Source organism: Kogia breviceps, chromosome 14 (assembly GCF_026419965.1).
Source record: "Kogia breviceps isolate mKogBre1 chromosome 14, mKogBre1 haplotype 1, whole genome shotgun sequence".
In the NCBI taxonomy this organism is placed as follows: domain Eukaryota; kingdom Metazoa; phylum Chordata; class Mammalia; order Artiodactyla; family Physeteridae; genus Kogia; species Kogia breviceps.
In genome coordinates, this window is record NC_081323.1 from 62,133,182 (window position 1) to 62,159,180 (window position 25,999).

At 45.6% G+C, this 25,999-nt stretch overlaps 1 protein-coding gene across 1 annotated transcript; it reads left to right on the top strand.

The window, feature by feature from the left end:
• The first annotated feature begins 240 nt into the window (after positions 1-240).
• On the top strand, positions 241-4,210 carry RMI2 (RecQ mediated genome instability 2). Its single transcript, XM_059036297.2, has 2 exons — positions 241-541; positions 3,980-4,210. The coding sequence occupies exons 1-2, from the start codon at positions 241-243 to the stop codon at positions 4,126-4,128; spliced, it is 450 nt and encodes a 149-aa protein (XP_058892280.1). The 3' UTR covers positions 4,129-4,210.
• The last annotated feature ends 21,789 nt before the right edge of the window (positions 4,211-25,999 follow it).

Below are 25,999 nucleotides of genomic sequence, written 5' to 3' on the forward strand. Positions count from 1 at the left end.
CCTCCCTCCTTTATTTATTTTTTCTCTTTTCATTCATTTCATCCATTCCCAGCTTGCCGGTCGGTTATTTACTTTACGTACGCCTGCGCACTCCTGGGGTGGGAGTGGGGCCGCTCTGTCCGGCGGCTCCGCCTCCCGACGCCGACCACTGGCCGGCTCCGCCAGCGCGCCCCTGATTGGTGGCTGCGGACCGGGTCTCGCCGCTCATCAAGGTTGGCGGGAAAGAGGCGGCGGGGCAGAATGGCGGCGGTGCCCACGGCCTCTTTGCATGGCGAGTGCACCACGGCCGTGAGGCTGCCGCGGTCGCCGCCGCTCAAGATTCTGGCGGAGCAGCTGCGGCGCCACGCGGAGGGCGGCCCGGGCGCGTGGCGGCTGTCGCGGGCGGCGGCGGGCCGCGGGCCGCTGGAGCTGACGGCCGTGTGGATGCAGGGCACGGTGCTGGCGGCGAGCGGCGGCGAGGCGCGGCTGCGGGACCCGAGCGGGGCCTTCTCGGTTTGCGGCTTGGAGCGGGTGCCGCGCGGGCGGCCCTGCCTTGTCCCAGGTAACAGCCGGATTCGACCCCGCGGCTGACCCTGGGTTTGTACCGCCCTCGGGCGGGGCCTGGCCGTCCCACATCCCGGTGTTGGCGGTGCTGGTCCCCCTCCTCGATACCATTTCTTTCCTCCCCTCCCCAGCCAAGCGCCACTCAAGCAGTTCTGATGATAAGCATCACCTGCAGCCCATTCAAAAAATACAGTTTCCGAGGACTCCACCAGCCCTTCCAGCTGGAGTCTCCGGGGCAGGGCCCCCCAGCATGTGTATTTGTTAACAGAGTCCCTTCCCCACGGGTGATTTTTTTTCTCCCTGTCAAGTTTTGGAAAATATAATAGTGGGGAACTTGGTTCATCCTTAACGACTCTACTCAAATGTACCTTCCTTTGGGAAGCTCTCCCCAGTTCCCAGGAATGAGGAGCCTTGCTGTACCCCTCCTTCGTGGGACTGTCTTAGGCTGTAGTTCACTACTGTTTGCTTTTAAACCAGTGGTGTGCAAATTTGAGCATGCATCAGACTCACCCTGAGGGCTTGTTAAAACTGACTGGCTGGGCACCACCCTCAGAGTTTGAGTCTGTTGGTCTGGGCGAGGCTGAGAATTTGCATTTCTAACCAGCTTCCAGGTGCTGCTGGTGCTGGTGGCCTCGGGGCCACACTTTGAGAACCACTGGGCCAGACTACGGCAGGGCGGGCTCTGTGTCTTTCTGACAACTATTCTCGGTATTAGGTTGAACTTTTCTGGCCCTGGCCCTTTCTGGCTGAGCTCCCAGGAGCACTTTTCTTAACCTTTCTGGACCTCTTACCAAAGGGACCAATAATTCCTGCCTGTTGTGTGGATTCAATACATTTTTTAAATGTCCTTAACACAGCCCCTAGGTCATAGTGACCATTGTTTTTTTACTAGGCAATGCTCCTGCACGCTTCTCACCCCACCCTGGCTCCATCCTGCAGCCTCCCTCTCTGTCTGCCCTCCATTGCAATGTTAGTCTAGTGCAAGATCGGCAAACTACAGGCTGCCACCTCTTTTTGCACGGCCCACGAGCTAAAAATGTTTTTTATGTTTTCAAATGGTTAAAAAAACCCAGAAGATTTCATGACATGGGAAAAGTATCTATATATGAAATTCAAATATCTGTGTCCATAAGTAAAGTTTTATTGGAGCACCGTCATTTAGGTATTGTCTAGGGCTGTTTTTCCATTACAGCTACAGATCTGAATAGTTGCAACAGAGACGCTATGGCCTCAAAGCCTGAAATATTTAGTATCTGGCCCTTTACAGAAAAAGTTTGCCACCCTTGGCGTAGCATGTAGCACGAGCTGTTTGGTGTGCTGGTCCCCAGGCAATACTCTTTGAAGGCAAGCTGGAGCTGTCTCCCATGTCTGGCCCCAGCCCGGGCATAAGGTTGGCACCAGTAGGTACCTGAGTGGGCGTTGCGCGTTGGTGAACCCATCTGACTTACCTACTGGCCTGTGTGCCTGGGCCATACCATTTCCTCTTGCTAATTAATACCAGGGCTTTATCGACAAATCTGACACTGGCTTCAGGTAGGGAGCCTGAAGAGTAAGCAGGCCACTGAAACACAAAGTGATGTCATAGGCTTGAGCTTAAGCACAGGGTGTCGTGGGCGCAGAAGAGGGACAACTGATCCAGGCCTGTACGGTTGGGGTGAAGGCCTGATGGAAGGGAGGGGCGTGGTGGGGAAGGAGGAGGAGAGGCAGTGGAGAGAGACTCTGGCTGGGGGAGAGGGTGTGGGTAGAATGAACCAGACTAGTAACCAAGTGGTCTGTTCTCGGGAGGAAAGAGCTCAGGCCTTTGAGTTCACCCGTATAGTTGTGTTATACGCCTTGGTGTATGTAGGTTTTGAGTATGTGGATTCCGTGTTTACCTCGCCTGTAGGGACTGTCTGTGGGCTTGTTCTTCCTTTCTAGGGTCTTCAGTCATTTTCTGAGGGCTCCATCTCCACCAGCTTTTTAGGCCCATTCAGAGGGTATGGCAAGTGTATTTTTTTTTTTTTTGGTGATATGCGGGCCTCTCACTGTTGTGGCCCCTCCCGTTGCGGAGCACAGGAGCACAGGCTCCGGATGCACAGGCTCAGCGGCCATGGCTCACGGGCCCAGCCGCTCCGCGGCATGTGGGATCTTCCCGCACCAGGACACGAACCTGTGTCCCCTGCATCAGCAGGCGGATTCTCAACCACTGCGCCACCAGGGAAGCCCGCAAGTGTATTTTTAGAACGAACCTACATCACTGAGGAACCCCACGTTACTTGCTCAGGTAGAATGTAGGGATGGGTTCAGGGAAACCTAACCTACGCCATGCCAGGAGCTGAAGACCAGAGGGTAAGGTGTCAGCTTGCCTGGATTCCTTCAGTCAGAGCCCCAGGCCCGAGTACAAACCCAGTCCTGATGTTGGAAGCAGTGTGATTAAAGTGGCCTCGCAGGGGCACTCAGTGGGGGCTGGCAACATGCCTGCTCTTCCTGCTGTGTTTGGGGTTTTTTCACAGTTGAGTTTTGTGTGGTTAAGACTGGCCATTTTTGCTTTCAAGGAGAGCCACTTCCCCAAGGGAATGGGAATAGAGTCGTGGTTAATATGTCATTAGATCATTGTGATGGCAGCCTGCCCTTTTGTTGATTTGCTTGCGTACGCCCAGCTGGTGGCCGGAGGTGGCAGGGATTGGTCCCAGGCAGTTGGAATAACGGTGGCATGGGGGGTGCTACCACCTGCCCAGCTCTTTTGGCAACATAAAGGGAAAATTGGATTTGTTTGGGGCTGTCAGGGGTTGTCTTTGCAGAAGGGGGACCAGTCCTGTGCACAGAGACCAGTCACAGACTCTGGCATGGAGCAAGGAACAGGGAGAAGCGAAAAGCTCAGGTTTTCAGGCCCCGCCTTAGAGCAGTCTGTCTAATTACAACTTATCCTCTGATGTGAGAGACTCTTCCACTCTTTGGGCATGATAGCTTTATGCAGTGTGCTGTGATTTTGTTTTAGCATTTTATTTTATTTTTTTAAATATTTATTTATTTATTTGGTTATGTGGGGTCTTAGTTGCGGCTCACTGGCTCCTTCGTTGGGGCACGAGAACTCTTAGTTGTGGTATGCATGTGGGATCTAGTTCCCTGACCAGGGATCGAACCCAGGTCCCCCGCATTGGAAGTGCAGAGTCCTATCCACTGCGACACCAGGGAAGTCCCTGTTTTAGCATTTTAAAACCAGAAACCAAAGGAGATACAAATGTCATTCTCCAGGTTAAATGCGGAATTTGCTGGCAATATATGTATTTTGACCAGTAGCTGCCTTGGCACTTTGGTATCTACTCTGCTTTTTTTTTTTTTTTTGTCTCCAGTTTGCCTCCCTGATAAATTTAAGCCCTCAAGGACTTAAGGTGTCTGTTTTGTTTTTATCTTGTCTATCAACGTGAACTTTACCACTGGGCTTTTCTTCTTCTAGGAAAGTATGTGATGGTGATGGGAGTGGTTCAGGCCTGCAACCCAGAGCCATGCCTGCAGGCTGTGAAGATGACAGATCTTTCTGATAATCCCCTCCATGAAAGCATGTGGGAGCTGGAAGTGGAAGATTTACACAGGAATATTCCTTAGAGGATGATGGAACCGTCGATAAAAACAACCAAAATTCAGAAACAACTTAGGTTCTTATACCATATGGATTTCATGGACATCACTCAATATGTATTTCTCAAAAGTTTATCAGAGAGCTTTGCTCTGAGGAGTCTGGATGTAGGATTTCTAAATGCTGGGACACTCCAGTGAACTCAGCCCCTGCTGCCCCTTGCTTTGACTGTTTGCTGATGAAAAGCAGATGTTTTGTTCTCTTTCTCTTTTTCTCTCCTTTTTTTATTTATGTGTGTTAATTCTCTCTCTCTAAAGCACACAGAAATCTCATGTTGCATTTTCCAAGTTTTACAAGTGATGATACTTTTTCCATTACCACTGCAACCCTACTTTACGAGGCAGAATTTGAACCTCAGTCATTGTCCACAGAGAGTAAAGTGTGTGGTTATAGGCAGGAAAAGAGGCTGCATAAAAAAGGAATGACCTCATGGCTCCGCAGTCTTCTCCATCAACAGCTTCCGTATCCAGTTTGCTAGTCAAACGGCATTTTCTAACTGCAGGCACTGGGGCCTCTCAAAGACACAGCCCTCTTTCTGCTTCAGATGCCACTCAGCCCTAAATGTGTAAGGTCCATTCCCTGCAGATGTGGACGATGATGGCTGCCCTCCTTCCTTCACTTAGGGCTGTTGAAACACTTTCAGAATTTCTTGTTGAAACTAAAAATCAAGACTAAGAACAACTTCCAGGCATGAACTAAACTTCTGCCTCATAACTTTTGGGGAGACACTGCGAGGAGGCAGCCTCCTGGTTAGAGTCTTTACGTTGTTTTTGGTAGGGAATGTCCTTTTGTTGTGATTGTGTTCAGTGTTGGGTGGCTGCTCTTCACTTCTTACACAACCTTCACTTGGCCTTAGACTGTAAATATCAAGGGGGTCAGGTTATGTTCCTCATTGCTATGGAGTTTTGCTGGATTATTTATCTCTACCACTAGGAAATTGTTTTCTATGCCGTATTTTTTAAAATAGATTTTATTTTTTAGGGGGCTTAGATTTCTAGGGAAAAAAAAGAGCAGAACCTATAGAGATGACCTTTACGTGCCCTCCCTCAGTTTCCCCTGTTATTAACATCTTGCACTGGTGTGGTACCTTTGTTAAAATCAATGAGCCAGCACTGATATGTTGTTTTGGGTTTTTTTTGCGGTACGCGGGCCTCTCACTGTTGTGGTCTCTCCCGTTGCGGAGCACAGGCTCCGGACACTCAGGCTCAGCAGCCATGGCTCACGGGCCCAGCCAGCTCGCAGCATGTGGGATCTTCCCGGACCGGGGCACGAACCCGTGTCCCCTGCATCGGCAGGCGGGCTCTCAACCACTGCGCCACCAGGGAAGCCCAGATACGTTATTATTAATTAAAGTCCATTGTTTACTTAAGGGTCATGCTTTGTGATGTACAATAGGCATAATATCATGTATCCACTATTACAGTATCATACAGAATAGTTTTGTTGCCCTAAAAGTCCTCTGTGCTCCACCTAATCATCCTTCCCTCTGCTGTAACCCCTGGCAACCACTGATTTTTCTACTGTCTCCATAGTTTGCCTTTTCCAGAATGTTATATAGTTGGAATCACACAGTCTATAGCCTTTTCAGACCAGCTTCTTTCAGTTAGCAATATGCATTTAAGGTTCCTCCATGTAGTTTTGTAACTTGATAGCTCATTTCTTTTTATCCTAATCCTCCACTGGATGGATGTACCATAGTTTGTTTATCCATTCACTTATTGGAGGACATCTGCTTGATTCCAGTTTTTGGCAATTATTAATAGGGCTGTTGTAAACATTTGTGTGCAGATTTTGTGTGGTCATGGGTTTTCAACATACCAGGGTAAATGCCTGGGAGCATGATTGTTGGTTACATGGTCAGCCTATGTCTAGCCTTGTAAGAAACTGCCAGACTGTCTGTCTCAGACTGCCATAACAAAACACCATAGACTTGGGGCTTAAAAACATCAGCAATTTACTTTTCAAAGTTCTGGAGGCCAAAGTCAAGGTGGTTCAAGGTGCTGCTTCCTGTTTCACAGGTGGCTGTCCTCTCACTGTGTCCTCACATGGTAGCAGGGGGCAGGGTTGCTCCCTGGGGTCTCCTATAAGGACACTGATCCCGTTCACCTCCCAAAGGCCCCACCTCTATACCATTACACTGGGGGCTAGGTTTCAACATATGAATTTGGGTTAGGGAGAATACATATTCAGTCTATAGCACTTTGGAGGGGACATATTCAGTCTATAGCACTGTCTTCCAATGTGGCTGCACCATCTTGCTTTCCCATCAGCAGTGTATGGAGTTCTTGTTCTACAGCCTCACCAGCATTTGACGTTGTCAGTGTTTTGGATGTGCTATAATTTTAAACTCTAGCATTTTCTTTTAAAGGTGGGGAAATTGGAAAGTGTGCACTGTTTTTTTGTTTGTTTTTATAATAAATTTATATTTGGCTGCGTTGAGTCTTTGTTGCTGCGTGTGGGCTTTCTCTAGTTGCAGTGAGCGGGGGCTACTCTTCGTTGCAGTGCACAGACTTCTCATTGCAGTGGCTTCTCGTTGCAGAGCACGGGCTCTCGGCACACAGGTTCAGTAGTTGTGGCACATGGCCTCAGTAGTTGTGCTAATGGGCTCTAGAGAGCAGGCTAAGTAGTTGTGGCGCACGAGCTTAGTTCCGCGGCACGTGGGGTCTTCCCAGATCAGGGCTCAAACCCATGTCCCCTACGTTGGCAGGTGGATTCTTAACCACTGCACCACCAGGGAAGCCCCCAAGCCCTTCATTTGTCGTTAAACTTGCTGTGTGACTGGGAGCAAGTTACCTACCTTCTCTGTGCTTTAGTTTCCATATCTATAAAATGTAGATTATACAGAGCTCACAGCACTGTTGTGAAGATGTGTGTAAATCACTTTTACATGTGCCTGGCACATGGTAGGCCCCAAATGATTATTGCTGGGAAGAGCAATAAGTTCCTACTCACATCCATCAGTTGCCTCTTAAAAAATTTATACATTTTTATTTATTTATTTATTTTTCTTGTTTTTGGCCATGCCACACGGCTTGCGGGATCTTAGTTCCCCGACCAGGGATTGAACCTAGGCCCTCGGTAGTGAAAGTGCAGAGTCCTAACCACTGGACTGCCAGGGAATTCCCTATATACTTTTAGAATAGCTTTAGATCCTCAGAAAAATTGCAAAGACAATACAAAGAGTTCCCATACACCTGTACCCTGTTTCCCTTATTATTAACATCTTACATGAATATGACACACTGGTTACAATTAGTGAACCAGCACTGAGTGTTATTAACCAAACTGTTCAGATTCCCTTAGTGTTTTTCCTAATGTCCTTTTTCTGTTCCAGGATCCCATCCAGGACACCCTATGGCATGGAGTCATCTTGTCTCCTTAGGCTCCTTCTGGCTGGGACAGTTGACCAGTTGCTTTTGATTACATTGACATTTAATTTTGATGTAGTCCATGGCGTCTCTATTATAGGATTCTTAGGTCAACACTTTATTCCAAAATTAATAATGGGTTTCCCAATAGTAGCCCCTGAGCTGGGTGTGTGGTAGCCTCCCGAAGACCTTAAAACCGAAGTCGACCCTACTGAGGTTCCCTTATGTGACGCCTGCTCTTCTGCTAGAAGACTGACCCAGGCTGCTGAGAACCATATCCTGCCCACTTCGTCCTCACCTAACTTCTGGTAACAAATGCCTGATTGAAAATCGCTGATTGGGCCGATATCATCACCTGGGCAATGAACAACCTCAGGAGTGTGGGAGGTGGGAAAACAAGGGTGCCCCATTTTTTCTGACAGTCCACACAGTCCACACAGACTGCCGACGGCTCCCGGTGGCTCCGAGCTGGCGGCGTGCCATCTCAGCATGTTAGCTGTTAGCTGAGCTGTTGCGGTTTCCCTGAATATTAAGAACTCTCACTGTTTCGGCTAGTGCTTCCTCCTTGACATCACAAATGAAAATGCATCTCAGGCGGAGGTTTTAGTTTTCTGATGCCAAATCAAAGCTGGTTTATCAGCAAGCTCCCCTCACCAGACAAGGGCAGGCTGTGTGCTCTGGCTGCAAAGCTTCCCTTTTGAAATTGGCTCTTTTCTAAGAACTGAAAATAAGCACCCTGGGCTGTGACTTCACTTTTCTTGGAACTGCTTTACATTATAAGAAAAAAAAAACCCTCATTTAGCTAGTTTTGGATCACTGAGTTCCCTAATTCTTTCTGTTGCATGTTCTTGTAAAGCTGAAGCTTTACCGCAAAATTCTTATACATCAGGTGAAGCAGGAAGGAGAAGGAATGACCACATGAAAAAGTCGAGTGTTTTGTCTCCTGGCCTGTTGTGTGTGATTTAATGGTGAGGAGGCAAAGGACGTGGAGAACACACCGTGGACAGAATCATCTTCAAACCCCAGGGATCCAGCTGCAACTGCGTGGCCCTGAAATCTGTTGGGCCACCAAATGGGCTAGGCTGGTGTTAACTAAACCTCAGGCCATGGTCCATATTCACTGAGCAGCTGCCTGTGTGTCAGGATGAGGGGAAAACTCACATCCTCGGCCATAGTGACCTACATTTAGCAGACATCGTGGAGCCTGTGCAAAGGATGACTTTCAGGGGCCCCTGCCTTCTGAGGATGAGGGAGAGAGAGGCTTAGCCACACCTGAGCAGTCCTAGTCCTGCTCTTGCCTATCTGACCTTGGGCTTGGAGGTCAGTCTGTGAAGTGGACGGTACATGGTAGGGTCATGGGAACTGGATTAGATGCCCCTTCCCAGTGCGGTTTGTAGACAGGCACATAAATTGTTCTGAAATGTCTGTTAGTATCTCTGTCCCTGTCAGAGGGGCCTCTGGTGATGTGACTGTATCTTATTTATCTGTCTCCGTACATGCATAGCACACACGGCAGTCAGTAAATGTTCCGTGAATGGCTGGTTTTTAGGTAGGAAGGCAGAGGAGAACACACATGGGAAGGCACCATGTTCTTGAATTTACACTCAGCACTCCAGAGTTTCCAAATTCAAGGAGCCCCCTGACAGGCCATCTAAGAGGGCCTTTTGAATCAAGCTTCTTTGGTAGTTTATAATTGGCCTGAGGGCGCATGCCAGAATGTTTGAGAGCCCTCTGAACTACGAATAGGGAAGACTTGGTAAAAAACATAAAAGGAAAAGGAGAGAGAGAGACAGCTGAGTCAAAATAAAAGATTCATGTGGTTTGGGCAGAATCTGAAATTATAGTCCTATGAGGATCATAGAACATCTCTTGATAAAGAATGCAAATTCAACCAAGGGTTGCAAGCCAGGGACTGGGCTAGGAGCTTTCCCCTGTGTTACTTCATTCTGTGTCAGTGCCCCTGGGAGGTTCTTTCCCCCTCCTCTGGGAAAAGTGCCACCAAGGAAGTGGAGCCCTTTGCCCAAGGACTCCTGGCCAGCAGGCTGTGGCAGAGATGGGTCTCAGGCCAGCTGGTGTCCCTCGCTGTGGGGGAAGCGGCCAGGGCCTTCATTCTGAGAAACTCCTCAGACCGTCTGGGAAGGTTGGGTCTTTACTCGGGTGCTAGCACCCTCTGCTGGTCTGTCCCAGGCAGAGCTGCCCCGTTCCATCAGAAACGGGCTGACAGCCAGTGACCTGAATGAAAAGCCACAGAAGGAAGCAAAGAAACAAATGGGGCCACGAGAAGTTTCAAGGCTGTCCACCCCGGGAGTTTCGCCCATTATCGCCAAGCCCTAATGGGGTGGGTAGAGTTTGGCAGCCAGATGGGTTCCAATGGTCCCACTTTTGAATCTCAGCCCTGCTGTTTATTAACTGGGTGACCTTGGATGAGTCACTTCACCTCTCTGAGCCTTATTTCTGCCAGCTGTAGAAAAGGGATGATTTGGGGTCAGAGAGGTGAAGTAACGTGTCTACATGGCTGTTATAGAATCCAGTCTTAGCAGGTGCTCAAAAATTGTTCACTTCACTGGTCTTTCTGTCACCAAGCACTTCCTGAGAAGTTCCAGGCTCGGTGACATGAAAAGTCACATGAACAAAAGACATGTGGTCGTCTCTCTGCTCTCCCACTCCGCCTCATCTCTCCTTCTTACCGCCCAAGAAATTTCCCTACTTTTAAGGACTCCTGTGATTAGATTAGGCTCACCAGGGCAATCTCCCAATCTCTAATCACATCTGCAAAGTCCCCTTTGCTCTGAAAGGTAACGTATTTACAGGTTCCAGGGATTAGGACATGGACACCTTTGGGGCAGGACATTCAGCCTACCCAGCTTCTCTGCCCCCCAAAGATGCACATCCATCCCAAATGCAAAATACATTCACCTGGTCCCAAGGTCCCCGAAGAGCTCATCCCATTTACAGCACAACTCAGTCCCACATCTCAGCCAAATCTCATTATCTAAATTATCTATGTCTGGTGGGGGGAGGGTCTGGACCTAATTCATCCTGAGAGCAGTTCCTCTCCGTCTGTGAACGTGTGGATCCCAAGAAACAAGTTAATCTCCCAAAATACGGTGGGTGGCAACCCAGAGGGGATGCAGTCTAGCTCTGTCCCTGATCCAAGGGGACCAGAGATGTGTTATGGGCAAGAAAGATAAAGAAGAAAGAAGAAACAATGAGGCTCTAGCACCTGAAAATAACAAAATACTAAGTAAGCTTCCCTTCCACCTGGGCAAGAAGGAAGAGGAGAGGAGTTTCTCTGAAGGGTCTGTTAGCACCTAATTCTTTTTATCTTGTGCTAGGCGGGCCTCTCACTGTTGTGGCCTCTTCCGTTGCGGAGCACAGGCTCCGGATGCGCAGGCTCAGCGGCCATGGCTCACGGGCCCAGACGCTCCGCGGCATGTGGGATCCTCCCGGACCGGGGCACGAACCCGTCTCCCCTGCATCGGCAGGCGGACTCTCAACCACTGCGCCACCAGGGAAGCCGAGCACCTAATTCTGTGTCCACTGAGGAAAAAGCAGAACCAGAACTTCTCATCAAAAAGGTAGTGCCTGTTTTAAAACGTCAGTCATTCTCAGGCCCTGCCCTGGGGTCTTCAGGGTACAACTGCGCTGCCTCTGGTTGCAGACTTTCCCAGAGAACCGCCCAGCCTGGGCCTCCTGCATGGCAGCCTCAGGGCTGTCTAATGTGGCTGATTATCAGCCCCATTGGGCTGCTCTTAACCTCTTCTCTACCCACATCTTTATTTATCTATTTAATTGAAGTATAGTTGATTTACTATGTCGTGTTAATTTCTGCAGTTATACATGTATATTCTTTTTCATATTCTTTTCCGTTAGGTTTATCACAGGATATTGAATATAGTTCCCTGTGCTATACAGTAGGACCTTGTTGTTTATCCATCCTATATATAATAGTTTGCACCTGCTAATCCCGAACTCCCAATCCATCCCTCCCCCACACCCTGCCCTCCCCTTGGTAACCACAAGTTTGTCCTCTATGTCTGTGAGTATATTTCCATTTTGTGGATAAGTTCATTTGTGTCATATTTTAGATTCTGCAGATAAGTGATATCATATGGTATTTGTCTTTCTCTTTCTGACTTACTTCATTTAGTATGATAATCTCTAGGTCCATCCATGTTGCTGCAAATGGAATTATTTCATTCTTTCTTTTAAAATTTTTATTTATTTTTGGCTGCGTTGGGTCTTTGTTGCTGCACGCAGGCTTTCTCTAGTTGCGGCAAGTGGGGCCTACTCTTTGTTGCAGTGCATGGGCTTCTCATTGCGGTGGCTTCTCTTGTTGCAGAGCACGGGATCTAAGCGCGAGGGCTTCAGTAGTTGTGGTTTGTGGGCTCTAGAGCCATGCTCAGTAGTTGTGGTGCGTGGGCTTAGTTGCTCCACAGCATGTGGGATCTTCCTGGACCAGGGCTCAAACCCATGTCCCCTGCATTGGCAGGTGGATTCTTAACCACTGCACCACCAGAGAAGTCCTTTCATTCCTTTTTATGGTTTAGTATTATTCCATTGTATATATATACACCACATCTTCTTTCTCCATTCATCTGTGTATGAACATTTAGATTGCTTCCATGTATTGGCTACTGTATTGTAAATAGTGCTGCTATGAATACGGGTCTGCCCACATCTTTAATTTGAATCCATATGGGTGGAGCTCAGGAAAATATAAGCATTAGAAAGCTCTCCAGGCAAGTATTATAATCAACCAGGTGTAGCAGCTGCAAATCTACAGCTTCTTGGCTTGGAGGCACCTGGCGGAAGTCAGAACTACCTCTGTACTGGTTGACTGCTGAGCCCTTTCCCTCCTCGGTTGGGGATCCTGCGTCCAGAGGAAATGGGCCTTGGCCAGAGGAAGGACAAATGAAGAACTCAGGAGCCCATAGGACCAGGACCAAGGGGGCCACTCATCCCCCAGCTTCCCTGAAGAGGAGGAGAAACAGAGGATGGAAAAAGTCAACAGAGAGGAACTGGGCCGGACCACCTACAGGCACTCTTGGATGTCCTGGGGCATCCTCGGTGCTGGGCTGCTGCTAATGATGTCGTAAGGTAGTGATATTCGGTTTCCTTTTTTTTTTTTTTTTTTTTTTTTTTTGTGGTACTCGGGCCTCTCACTGTTGTGGCCTCTCCCGTTGCGGAGCACAGGCTCCGGACGCGCAGGCTCAGCGGCCATGGCTCACGGGCCCAGACGCTCCGCGGCATGTGGGATCCTCCCGGACCGGGGCATGAACCTCCGTCCCCTGCATCGGCAGGCGGACTCTCAACCACTGCGCCACCAGGGAAGCCCTCCGTTTCCCTTTTTTTTAAAAGTGAGCCCATTTACAGGAAAATGTTAAGTGAACGGTAGTGGGGGGTGGTACGTGAACAACCCATGTTTGGACAGCCCGTGTGCTTTGGCTAGATGCTGTCCACTATGGTAGCCACTGGCCTCAGGTAGCTACTGAGCACTTGACATGTGGCAGCTACCACTGATAGGGTTGCCAAATTTAGTAAATAAAAATACAGGATGCCTCCCACTCCTTAAGCACGGACGGTGTGTGGTAACTCCATTCCAGAGAGGACACCGTCCGGGGTGGGGGTGGGGGGTGCGGATAAGAGTAAACACAGTGGAGGAAACCTGACAAACACACCTCAAGCAGGTGATCAAGGTCAACATCAGCTGTGGTAAGTCATGTTGAAAGCACGTGCCCTTGGGGAATTCCCTGGCGGTCCAGTGGTTAGGACTCCATGCTTCCACTGCTAGAGGCGTGGGTTCAATCCCTGGTTGAGAAACTAAGATCCCACATGCTGTGCTGCATGGCCAAAAAAAAAAAAAAACGAAAGAAAGAAGGCATGTGCCCTTGGCCTGATGTGATGAGAACAGCACTTAACCTCTGTGATCTTCCTCCCCCAAACCCATAACCCCCGGTCTACTCATGAGAAAAACATCAGACAAATCCCAGTTGAGGGACATTCTACAAAACATTCTGCAGAACTGTCAAGGTCATCAAAATAAGGAAAGCTTGAGAAATTGTCATGGCCAGGGCAAGCTGGACTGCTCTGGACCCACACTGAGCACTACCACATGTGGCTGTTTAAATCCGGGGGAGCCTAAGGAGGCGTGATGACTCAAAGTAACATGGGATAGTGGGACAGAAAAAGGACACTAGGAAAAAGGAGATCTGAATAGAGTATGCACTTTCATTAATAATAACATTAACATTGGTCCATTAATTGCAACAAATGTACCATATGAATGTAAGACAGTAGTAATGGGTACTAGGTATGAGGTACATGGGAACTCCGCTGTTGTCATGATTTTCCTGTAGATCTAAAACTTCTGAAAAATGAATTAGTAAAAAAAAATATAAGGCTGCCCAATTAAATTTGAATTTGAGAAATGAAAACTTCTTTTAGTATGTCCCATGCAATATTTGGGACTTGGTTATACTAAAAAATGATCTATTTACCTGAAATTCAAATTTAACTGGGAGGCCTGTATTTTATCTGGCAAGCCAACTCACCAAACTGAATTTTTAATTCTAGTTAATTTTCATGAATTTGAATTTAAACAGCCATTTGTGGCTAATAGCTATAGGTAGTCTTGGGCGGCACAGATGTAGAGCTGTCTGGCCCACTCTGAGGTCAGCAGTTAAAGCAGGTGAGGCCCCGAGAGGCTCAAGACCTGCTCAGAATTTTCTAATTCCAAGGGCAGTCCTCTTCTCACTGCACTTACCTGGTTCCTGCAGAAAATAATGGTGCTCTAAGGGCCTGTGGGAGCCCAAAGGGGCAGCGTGAGGCCTCAGAGGCCTGGAGAGGCATTGAGCATGCAGAGTCTTTGGAAGGTGTGACAGCCAGGACTGGTGCGCCAGACCATTGGTCAGGGACTGTAGTGCCTCCTAACAAATCGGCCCAAACTCAGCAGCTTCTCTGATGTGGCACTGTTGCATTTGCAGGACTGAGGTCCCCTTCCCTTGCTGGCTGTAAGTTGGGGACTGCTCTTAGCTCCTGGGCCACCCTCATTCCTTGCCATGTATCCCTCTCCATCTTCGAGCCCCAAACAGTGTCAAATTCTTCTTGTGCTTCCAATCTGATTTCATTTGTCCTCTCAGCCCCAGTTTAAGGGGCTCATACGATAAGGTCAGGCCCATCTGTCTCAAGGTCAGCTGATTTGGGACTTTCATTACATCTCTAAATTCCCTTGACAGCCACACCTAGATTAGTGTTGGATTGAATGACTGGGGAGAAGATGTGTACATACCAAGGGTGGGACTCTTGGGAGAGGGCATCTTAGAATTCTGTCCATCACAAGGACCCATTGGATGCAATAGCATAAGGGTTCAAGCAGGTTCTAGAGACAGACAACATGGTTTCAGAGCCCAGCTCCACCACCACTCAAAGTGTGTGTGGCCTGGGACACACAGCCTCTTCGAGCCTGTTTCCTCATCTGCAAAATGGGAATCAGAATGACCTTGTTAGCTCACCAGGTGGCCTGTATCTGGCACTGATGCTCTGGCATTCCTGCTGTTCTCTTTCTGCTGCCAGAGCCGCCCTGTCCATTGTGACACCTACTTTGTAGACGTGAGAATGGCGTTTCCCCTGCTTTCCCCACATTCTCTGCCTTTCTTACGCGGCTCTTTAAGGAGAATGAGCTCATGGCTTGGGACCTTGGTCTCCCCTTCTTGGCAGGCTGGACCAGACTTGACAGGGGGTAGAAATGTCAGCAGGGAAAATCTTTTTTAAAGCGTATGCACATAGTAAAATGTATATCCAAATCCAAAATAAAGGTAATTGCACCCATTGGACTGTGTTAATAGCCCGAAGTGGGGAACGGTTGGTAGGTAGAGGTTAATTTCCATCTCCTCCCTCGTTTCACGGCTCACGGAAGATGGGACTTTCGGCGTTGGGATTCTGGTGTAGGCATTTTGCCATGGTTTATTCCATGTTTAGTCCATGATTATAGGCCCTTAGTACCAAGTCTGCTTGAAAACCTTGTGAACTTATTAATGCAGAAAGAAAGAATGAGGAATCTTGGATAACGCATAAGCGAGTGGCCAGTTTTGCAAAAGTTCCAACATGGGTGGTTTATAACTAATTGGAAAAACATGCCTCTTCTCAGTTGCCTTAATCCTTTTTGCAGTGCTCAGGCCTTAAGTGTTCCCAGAAGGTTTAAGGGAGGCTAATAGGCTCCCAGGGTGGTCACTATGGTGATAAAGGGGGCAAAGAGCTCATGCCTGCGTCTGAGAGTCCTGCAGCTATTGCCAGCTCGGGCTAGGGGCGCAAAGACCTGGAGGGTCAACAGCCTTCCTGGCGAGGGCCAAGGGATAGGTGTCGGGCGTAGCAGAGAGTAGGGGTTCATTCTGGCTTTAAAGTTAGCCTTTGGAACTGAGAAATCTGGAGGCAGAATTTGGGACCCAGACAGGAAAAGGAAACTGCCAACAGTCCTCTCTGAGCTGAGAAACCCCCGAGCCTTTGATTGTAAGCACAGTGCTTGGCTCCTTCCATTCTTTTACGAATTTCTTTTCAGAGATGCAGAAGTTGATGGTCCCACGGCCCGCTTCCTTGCTGGGTTTCTCTGTAAGAGAATGTTCCCAGGGACAGATGGTCTGGCTGGGCCCTGCCCCCCCAGTGTCCTTAAGAGGGGAGCCTCCGTCAGCAGAGTGAAACTCAGCCCTGGCTGACACCACCGCTCCTCTGGTCCAGGTGCTGTAGAAACAAATGGCCCACCTCAGGCCCCCAGGTCAGAGAGACTCAGCATGTCCCTGTCCCGGCTTTGCGTCTTCTCTCAGTGCCTGGGCTTCATCTCTCACAACCACTATGGCATTGCTTATAAGATGGGAGAATGACACCCTCCCCTCCCCAGGGTGGTTTCAGGATGAAATGCAGCACATGCAGCACCCTCCCCCATCCGTCCACCCCACCCCTGCCTAGAGTGTCTCTAGGAGGGGGGTGTGGACGATAAGGTGACACTGCTATTAGAGTTATAAGGGTTTGTGGTTTCCTCTCTGTCTTCACTTCCTTCCAGAAGAGGCTTCTCGGGAAAGGAAGGACCTTTCAGATCCCAGCACGCAGCTGGGAATGGCTTGGAGCCCAGGGTGACTGGGCTGGGTTGTGGGTTTGATCCACCAGGGCCACTGAGGCACAGCTGGCCAACCGCTGGGTGCTGCCAGCCATCCTGCAAACTACCTTTGTACCCCCCTGGGAGGTGCTCCAACACAGATGAAGAGACTGGTCAGGTCTTGTTGCACTCAGGACATGCCACTTAGAGTAACACCATAAGGACAGACTTGGTCCTGTGCCTCCCAGGCATTTTTAGCACAGAACACGAACAACAGGTCCTAGTCCTTTGGCACTGGCCCCTCTTGTTACTATTAATGCCGCAGCTACGTGAAACAGACCCGCTCTTGCAGCGGTGGGCTGCCGATCTGAAAATAGTCTCGGGGTCGGTGACCAAGCTGTTTAAGGCTCCATTAGGAAGTGGCTCCGAGACAGTGATTCTAGAGCCAGGGATGGGTCTCCCTGTTGGGAGGGGTGCCATGGCTGGCCAGCCCCTTGTTTTATGGACACTCTGACCTGTTCCAGTCACCTGAGGACCTCTGTTAAATAGCTCTGAAGCAGGACCTGCTACATAATTTGGTGGGCCCAGTATAAAATGAAAATGCAGGGCCGCTCATTCAAAAATTAAGATTCAAGGGACTTCCCTGGTGGTCCAGTGGTTAAGACTCCACACTTACACTGCAGAGGGCATGGGTTCAATCCCTGGTTGGGGAACTAGGATCCCGCATGCCACGCAGTGCAGCCAAAAAAACCAAAAAAAATTAAGATTCAAGATGGTGACACAGAGCATGCAGGAAAGTGTGGGCGTCCTTCTGAGCACAGGGCCCTGGCTGTATACTTTGCTCACCTGTGAAGCCAGCCTTGGTCTGGAGAGAGAGCACAAGGCAGGCAGCTGGTCCACTGTGGACAGTACTCGGGTGAATTTGGTTACCCTACCCTTTGGGTGAGTGGACACGCCTCTTTTCTAGACTGTTGGGTTGGGGAAGCCTGGTGAGATGAGCAGAGCTGAGAGGTGGGCTGAGTGTGACATGCAGTGACAAAGAGGGGGCAGGGTTCCAGGCAGCGTCTTTTCTCTAGAACAGAAGGTCCCTGAGCATGGACACCTGGTCTGATCATCTGTCACAGGGTTCAAAGTAAAACCAGGCAACGATGTGTTACAATTGTCACTCCCCAAGTCAACATTTTCCAAAACCACTTTTTTTTTTTTTTCCTGATTTGTCCTATCTGTGATTTTGGATTATGCATCTTTTTTTTTTTTTTTTACTGCTACTGGAGAAAACAGACCAAATTGATGACCTTCAAAAGCAAATCCATTACTGCCAGACCTTACTAACCATGGGCATGGAAGGATAAACTAAAACATGGTAAAAGCACTTACTCCTTGTTTCCTTGGCCTTTGGCCCTCAGTCCTGGGCATTCCTGCTAATGCTTTGCCCATGGCCAACCTTTGTGAAAACCTCAACTTTTCTGTCTTAAGTGAGATTTCAAAATAAACTTAGATTGGCTGGAAAAGGACAGTTCACTTGGAGAGCAATTTGTATCTGAAGAGACTGGGTCAGGGTTGCTAAGGAAACCATTGTTTGCATATATAAATTATTGGCGAAAAAGGAAAAACGAGTGCCATTTTATTCGTTCTTGCAGATGGTAAACAGGAAGGGAAGGCTGTCACTGGGTAAAGTGAGTCATGGAGTATGGGAGGCTCAGATCCAAGGGGGGCTGCGGGACTCCTCTCTCTTTACTTGGGGCCCATTTCTGTTTTACTTGCTGGGCTCCAAATTCAAAGGCAAACAAAGGCCTTTTATCTGATTGGGTGGGAGCACACAAAAGATTCTCTGGGTGGGTGGATGGGGGGATGAAAGAAGTCTGCAGAAACTAAAGAGATTTCTTTTTCTTTTCTTTCTTTCTTTTCCTTCCTTCCTTCCTTCCTTTCTTTCTTCTTTTTTTTGGAAAATCCCTTGTTTTATTTTGAAACCAAAATACCATTTGCAGCACTTTCCTTCTCCTACTAGTCTTTCTTAAAGAATCGAGATATAATTCACATAATATACAATTCACCCCTTTAAAGTGTACAGTTCAGTGGTTTTTACTGTATTCATAAGGTTGTGCAACCATCACCACTAATTCCAGAACATTTCCATCACCCCTGAAAGAAACTATACCCACCATCTCCCCACAGTCCTCCCATCCCCCTCATGCCCTGACAACCATGAATCTACTTTCTGTCCCTTTGGGTTTATCTGTTCTGGACATATCCTGTATATGGAATCATATAACATGTGGCATTTTGTGTCTGGCTTCTGTTGACCTAAAACAATAAAACAGCCAATTATTTTACCAGGAAAATAGGTTTATTAGGGAACAGCAAAGAATTGCAATTCAGGACATGCAATCCATGGAGAACCACAGGCAAGTATAGAGAACAAAAGAGAGGCAGGTTCTTGTATAGAGGAGAAAGGAGAGTTTGGAGGGGCTGTTATAGACAGAGTCCATTGGAGGAAACTGGGAGTTTGAAGTGTAGTGGCTTTTCACTCATTGAATTGTGACAGTCTCTCATTGGCTGGGCAGTTGCTGGGTGAGGAGAAAATCTTCCTTCCTCTTTCTGGGGTAGTAAAGTAGTGCTGTGGAGATGCAAGGTACATCTCTTCCTATTGAGGTCTAGAATTGACATCCAGTAGTGAGGCATGAGAACTCCCCCTCCAGGCCCCTGACTCCATTTTAAATGAGGTTTCTGTTTTAATTTTCACACTTCTTTCACTTAGCATAATGTTTTCATGGCCCATCAGTGTTATAGCATGTGTCAGTGCTTCATTCCTTTTTATGATTGAATTATATTCCATTGCATGGAGAGACCATATTTTGTTTATCTATTCATCAGTCAATGGGCAGTTGGTTGTTTCTAGTTTTTGGGAAAAGGGACTTCTAACACCTAATGAAACTGCAGGAATCTCAGAGCTGTGCCTGGCTTCTAGGAAACAGAAACATTTACTTGGAAGTTAGGGAACAGATAGTATAGTATTTGGTATTCCTCATTAAAAAAGCCAATTTCTCAGTTTTTAACCATTCCATCCAAAAGTACTGAAGGGTAACAGAATATGCCACCCCCAAATATGTTTCTTTTACATAGGATTATTTTGAGCTGATTATTTTTAGAAATAGCAGATACATGAGAAGGTTTAAAAACAGAGCAGAAGTTACCCTTTTGTAAGGGAAGTTTACATTTTTAAAGGAAATCTCTATTTGTAAGGGTGCCTCCCTCTCTTACCCTTGTTAACTATGCTTTTCCTGGTAACCTCCCCACAACTGACTTTTCCACATCTTTCTTTTGTCTTTAGCTGAGGATAGCATTTAAGCTGGTGGCTTAGGTCACCTTGGGTGTTAACTCATTTTTGCCCCGAGTATCTCCCATGTTTACATGAGGTAGGCATATTAATAAACTTCTATTCATTTTTCTGTTGTTAATCTGTCTTTTATTACAAAAGTCTCAAGCCGAGAACTAGGAAGGATAGAGGGAAAATTATGTTTTCTCCCCTTCAGTTTCTGGTGACCCAGATGAGACCCACTGGGATGCCCTACTTGCTCTGGAGCCAGAAGATGGGATCTGGGTAAACTGGAAGAAGCCAGTGGAGGATAAAAATTCTTCCCAAAGTCAGCTCTCTCAGATCTCTCTGTAGTGCCCAGTCGAGAGAGAAGGGTAAAATTTCTTATCCTTTCCTTCCCAATTCAGATTAGCAGGAGTAAAACACTTGTAAAACTCAGTTATTTGGATTGTTTCTCATCCTGTTCTGCAGACTTGGGCTTCCACATAGGATCATTTCTCTTAGGTGTGAACAACTTCTTTTAATATCTCTTGCACTGAGGATGTGGTGGTGACAATTCTCTCATCTTTGCCTGAAATTTTTATTTTGCCTTCATTTTGGGCAGATGTTGTCATTGGATATAGAATACCAGGTTGACAGTGTCATTCCATCTTCTTCTGGCTTTCACTGCTTCTAATGAATTCAGCTGTAACTGTTGTTGTTATTCCCATGAATGAAATGTATTCATCCTCCAGATGCTTCTAAGATTTTCTTTTTTCCTTGGTTTCCATTAGTTTGATTATGATGTGCCTCAGTGTGGTCTTCTTTGTATTAATCCTGTTTGGGGTTTGCTGAGCTTCTTGGATCTGTGATTTGATATCTTTAATCAACTTTGATAAATTACTGCCTATTATCTCTTAAGATATTCTTCTGCCCTATTCTCTCTCTCTTCTCCTTTTAGGACTCCAATTGCTTTTCTTGCATCTGTTCTTTATTTCTTCCTTTCTTTCTCTCTTTTTCCTCTTGTGATTTTTATTTTTAATTCTTGTGTTTTTTTCTGTGCTTCAGTTTGGGTAATTACTATTGACCTTTCTTCATAGTCACTGATTCTTTCTTGGGCTGTGTCCAGTCTGCTGTTAAATCCATTCAGTGGATTTTTCATTTCCAGTATTGTATCTTTCAATTTTAAAACTTCTATTTGGTTCTTTTCTAGAGTTTCCATTTTTCTTTTAATTTTCCATCTCTTCATCCATTGTCTTGTTTTACCTCTAAATTCTTTAACATATTTTAAAGTCCTTGTCTGCTAATTCCAACATCTGGGTCATGCATGGATCTATTTTTATTAACAGTGTATTCCTGTTTCACATAGCTAGTAATTTGGATTGTATGCTGAGCATTGTGGATAACATGTAAAAATTCCAGATATATTATCTTCCTCTAAAGAATGTTGAGTTTTGTTCTTGCAGAGAGTTAAATTAGTGACTGATCACCTTTGAACATATCAAGGCTTGGTTTTCAACTTTGTTAGAATGGGTTTTCCACTACACCTCATAGAGTCTCATTGTATACAAGCATGGTTTAGAATTTGGCCAAGGATCTGAGGATCCTCTGTGCAGATTTCTGTGCCTCATTCTGTGTGGCTCCTTCCCCCTCTGTGCCTTGTCCTGCAAGTCTCAAATACCCTAGCATCCTTGAACTCTGATCTCCATTTCCTCCAGTTAACAAGACTGCTGCTTTCTACTTGAACTGTACATCCTCACTCAGCAGTTTCGAAAGTGCTCCTTTCCAAAGAAAGCCATGGTGAGATTTTATCTCAAGTACTTCCCTCCTCTCAAGGATTGCAGCTCTGTGCTGCACTGCCCACTTCCTGCAAACAGCTGGTATAAATATACTGTTTACTTTTACAGTTGTTTATGATGAGGGAGGGATAAGCCTTTGGGGCTGGCCATGCAGACTTTTACAACTTTTTATTAGATTATAGGACTTCCCTAACAAGAGATGGTTTAAAATGTTTCTTCTAGTACTTTTACTGTTTAACTTTTTATGTTTAAATCATCTACTCATTCAGAATTTATTTTGGTGGAAGGAATAAGGTAGAGGGACCTAAAAAGTTTTATCCCAGATGCTACCCAGTTGTTCTAGTATCAGTAACTAGAGAGTGCCCCCACTCCACAGATTTGAAATAAAGTCTTATTTATATACTAAATTTTTGAATGTATTATGTGTATTTGACTTTTTCTTCTGTGCCATTGATTTGTTATACATATGTATACATATACATGCATAGATATTTGTTTGTATGAAATTGTTTTAATTACTGTAGTATAATCTGATTTAGTATCTAGTAGGGTTAGTTTTACTTCATTATTCTTCTTTTCAGAAATTTTCTGGTTGTTTAAAATTTCATAAACTTTATTTTTTTATAATTTTATTTATATTTATTTTTGGCTGCTTTGGGTCTTTGTTGCTGCACACGGGCTTTCTCTAGTTGTGGAGAGTGGGGGCTACTTTTTGTTGTGGTGTGTGGGCTTCTCATTGCTGTGACTTCTCTTGTTGCAGAGCACAGGCTCTAGGCATGCGGGCTTCAGTAGTTGCAGCATGAAGGCTCAGTAGTTGTGGCTCATGGGGTCTAGAGCACAGGCTCAGTAGCTGTGGCACACGGGCTTAGTTGCTCCACAGCATGTGGAATCTTCCTGGACCAGGGATCATACCCATGTCCCCTGCATTGGCAGGTGGATTCTCAACCACTGTGACACCAGGGAAGCCCAAAAATTTAATTAACTTTAGAATCAGCTTGTCTAGTTTAAAAAATATGCATGAACATATACACACACATGCACGTATATCCCTGTGGGTTATTTTTATTGAGATCATGTTATTTGTTTGTTAAATTTATGAAGTTAATTTTTTTCCCCAATTCTTTTTTTTTTGAGAAGTTACTTTTTTAATGGCTTTATTTTTATCCTATAAAAATCACTCATTTTAAGTGTACATTTCAATGATGTTTAGTGAATTTAGAGTTGTGCTGCCATCTTTACATATTTTAGAACATATCCATCACCCAAGAAGATTCCCTGTGCCCATTTGCAGCCACTTTCTCTACCCACATCCTTAGGCAACAACAACCTGTTTTCTCTTTCTGTCTAATTTCCTTTTCTGGACATTTCATATAAATGGAATCAAACAGTATGTGGTCTTTTGCATCTATCTTTCACTTAGCACCACGTTTTTAAGATTCATCTCTGTTCCTTTTTATTGCTGAGTGGCATCCTGTAGTATGGACATACTGCAATTTGTTTATTCATTTAACAGCTGATGGGTGTTTGTGCACAAGTCTTTGTGTGAGGGTACATTTTCATTTCTCTTGAGTAGATACCTAGGAGTGGAATCGTTGAGCCATATGGTAAATTTATGTTTAACTTTTAAGAAGTTGCTTGTTTCCCAGGGTGGCCACACCATCTTACATTCCCACAAGCATGTGTGAGAGCTCCAGTCCCACACACTCCCTAACGCTTAGTATTGATAGTTATATCTTTGTAGTGTTGAACCTTTCTAGATCAGAACATATGCAGTATGGCTTTCTTTGTATTTGTAGTGTTTTACATCCCTTGCAGCTTTAAAAAGATTTCTTCACATAGATTGTACACATCTTTGTACATTTATTTCTGGGAGGTTTACTGGGGAGGGGTGCTATTGTAAGTGGGATATATTCTTCTGTTAACTTTTCCAGCTGCTTGCTGTTTGTACATAGGAAAGCTAGTTGTTTTGGTAGGTTACTTCTCTATCTGACCCCTTAGAGAAATCTCTCACTGCCTGCCACATTTTTGGTTGCTTCTCTTGGATTTTCCAGAGTAAACATAATTATTTCACCTCTTTCTTTCTCCTTAAATTGCTTTTTTCTCTTGCCTACTTTCATCAGTTGGAAACTTCCAAAGTAGTGGTGCAGGGCATTCTTTTGTTCCAGAGTCTCATGGAAACTTGTTGCTTCCAGCCATCACAAATGATGCTGATTTTTGGCTTGATGTGTGTGCGTTTGTTTGTGTGTGTAATTTTATCATGTTAATGAAGCATCCCTTTTCTGATTCTGTGAAAGATTTTCTAATAAATGGGTAAATATTGTCAAATGCCATTTAACATCTGTTACAATCATGATTTTTCTTCTCTAATATATTAATATAAAGTGAAATAAAAGATGTCCTAATATCAAACTGTCCTTGTCATACTTTACAAGTCTCACTTGGTTCTGCTGATATTTCCCCTTTTGATGTTTCTGTAGATTTTATTTGCTAATCTTTTATTTCGGACTTTTGCACTGATTTTTACATAAATGAAATTGGCCTGTGGTTTTCCTTTGTTGTGCTATAGTTGTTGGCTTTTGGCATCAGTGTTCTACAAGTTCCTGATCAAGAGTTTGGAAGCATTTCTTCTTCTTCTAGGCCCTGGAGCAGTTTAAATAGCATTGGAGTTAGCATTTAAACTGGCTGACTTCACCTGGGAAACCATCCCTGCCCTGAGATCAGGCTCTCTTCCTCACCACCACCACCACGGGGGTTCGGGGGATGGTGGTAATTTCTTCTAGTCTAGTTAGATACTTTCTGTTTTGGTACTTGTGGGTACTTTTCTTTTCCCCTAGAAAATATCCATTTCCTCTAACTTTTCAAGTTTTTTTGCATAGACAGTCAGCCTTGATTGTCCCCTTCTCGTCTTGATTAGCTCAACACCCCTCCACCCCCAATAAACAACTTTTGGATTGACTTAAAGTCAGCATTTTTCTGTTCATTTATTAATTTGTGAAAACTTTTACATTCAGGAAATTCACACATGCTTCCAAGGAGAAATACACTAAGACACGCATCGCATCCCAGACTCCCTGGGGCAGCAGGAACTCACTGGAAAGCATCTTTGTTAGACAGTCAAGCGTCTTGCTCCTCTCCGGGCAGCTCAATTCCAAGTTTACTGGCCAGAGTGCTTCAGCGTGACCTCATTTCCACCCACTCCTTCCCTGTCTTTGAAAATAATTGAAAAGCGAGGTTAGTGTATCACGTTGATTGATTTGCGTATATTGAAGAATCCTTGCATTCCTGGGATAAACCCCACTTGATCATGGTGTATGATCCTTTTAATGTGCTGTTGGATTCTGTTTGCTAGTATTTTGTTGAGGATTTTTGCATCTATGTTCATCATTGTATCATTTTTTAGATTCCACATATAAGTGTTATAATATGGTATTTGTCTTTATCTGCCTGACTTACTTCACTTAATGTGATAATCTCTAGGTCCATCCATGTTGCTGCAAATGGCATTATTTTGTTCTTTTTATGGCTCAATAATATTCCATTATGTGTGTGTGTGTGTGTGTGTGTGTGTGTGTGTGTGTACTACGTCTTCTTTATCCATTCATCTGTCAATGGACATTTGGTTGCTTCCATGTCTTGGCTATTGTAAATAGTGCTGCAGTGAACATTGGGGTGCATGTATCTTGGTTTTCTCCAGATATATGCCCAGGAGTAGGATTGCTGGATCATATGGCAACTCTATTTTTAGTTTTTTGAGGCACCTCCATACTGTTCTCCATGGTGGCTGTACCAATTTACATTCCATTTTTATTTCTCAAGATTGCCTTGGCTATTCTGGGTCTTTTGTGTTTCCATACAAATTTTTAAGATTTTTTTGTTCTAGATCTGTAAAACAAAAAAAACATGCCATTGGTAATTTGATAGGGATTGCATCAAATCTGTAAATTACCTTGGGTAGTACAGTCATTTTGACAATATTGATTTTTCTAATCCAAGAATATGGTGTATCTTTCCATCTGTTTGTGTCATCTTCGATTTCTTCATCAGTGTCTTATAGTTTTCTGAGTACTGGTCTTTTGCCTCCTTAGGTAGGTTTATTCCTAGGTGTTTTTTTTTTTTGTTTGTTTGTTTGTTTTTACACAATGGTAAATGGGATTGTTTCCTTAATTTCTCTTATCTTTTGTTGTTAGTGTATAGAAATGCAACAGATATCTGTGTATTAATTTTGTATCCTGCAACTTTACCATATTCATTGATGAGCTCTAGTAGTTTTCTGGTAGCTTCTTTAGGATT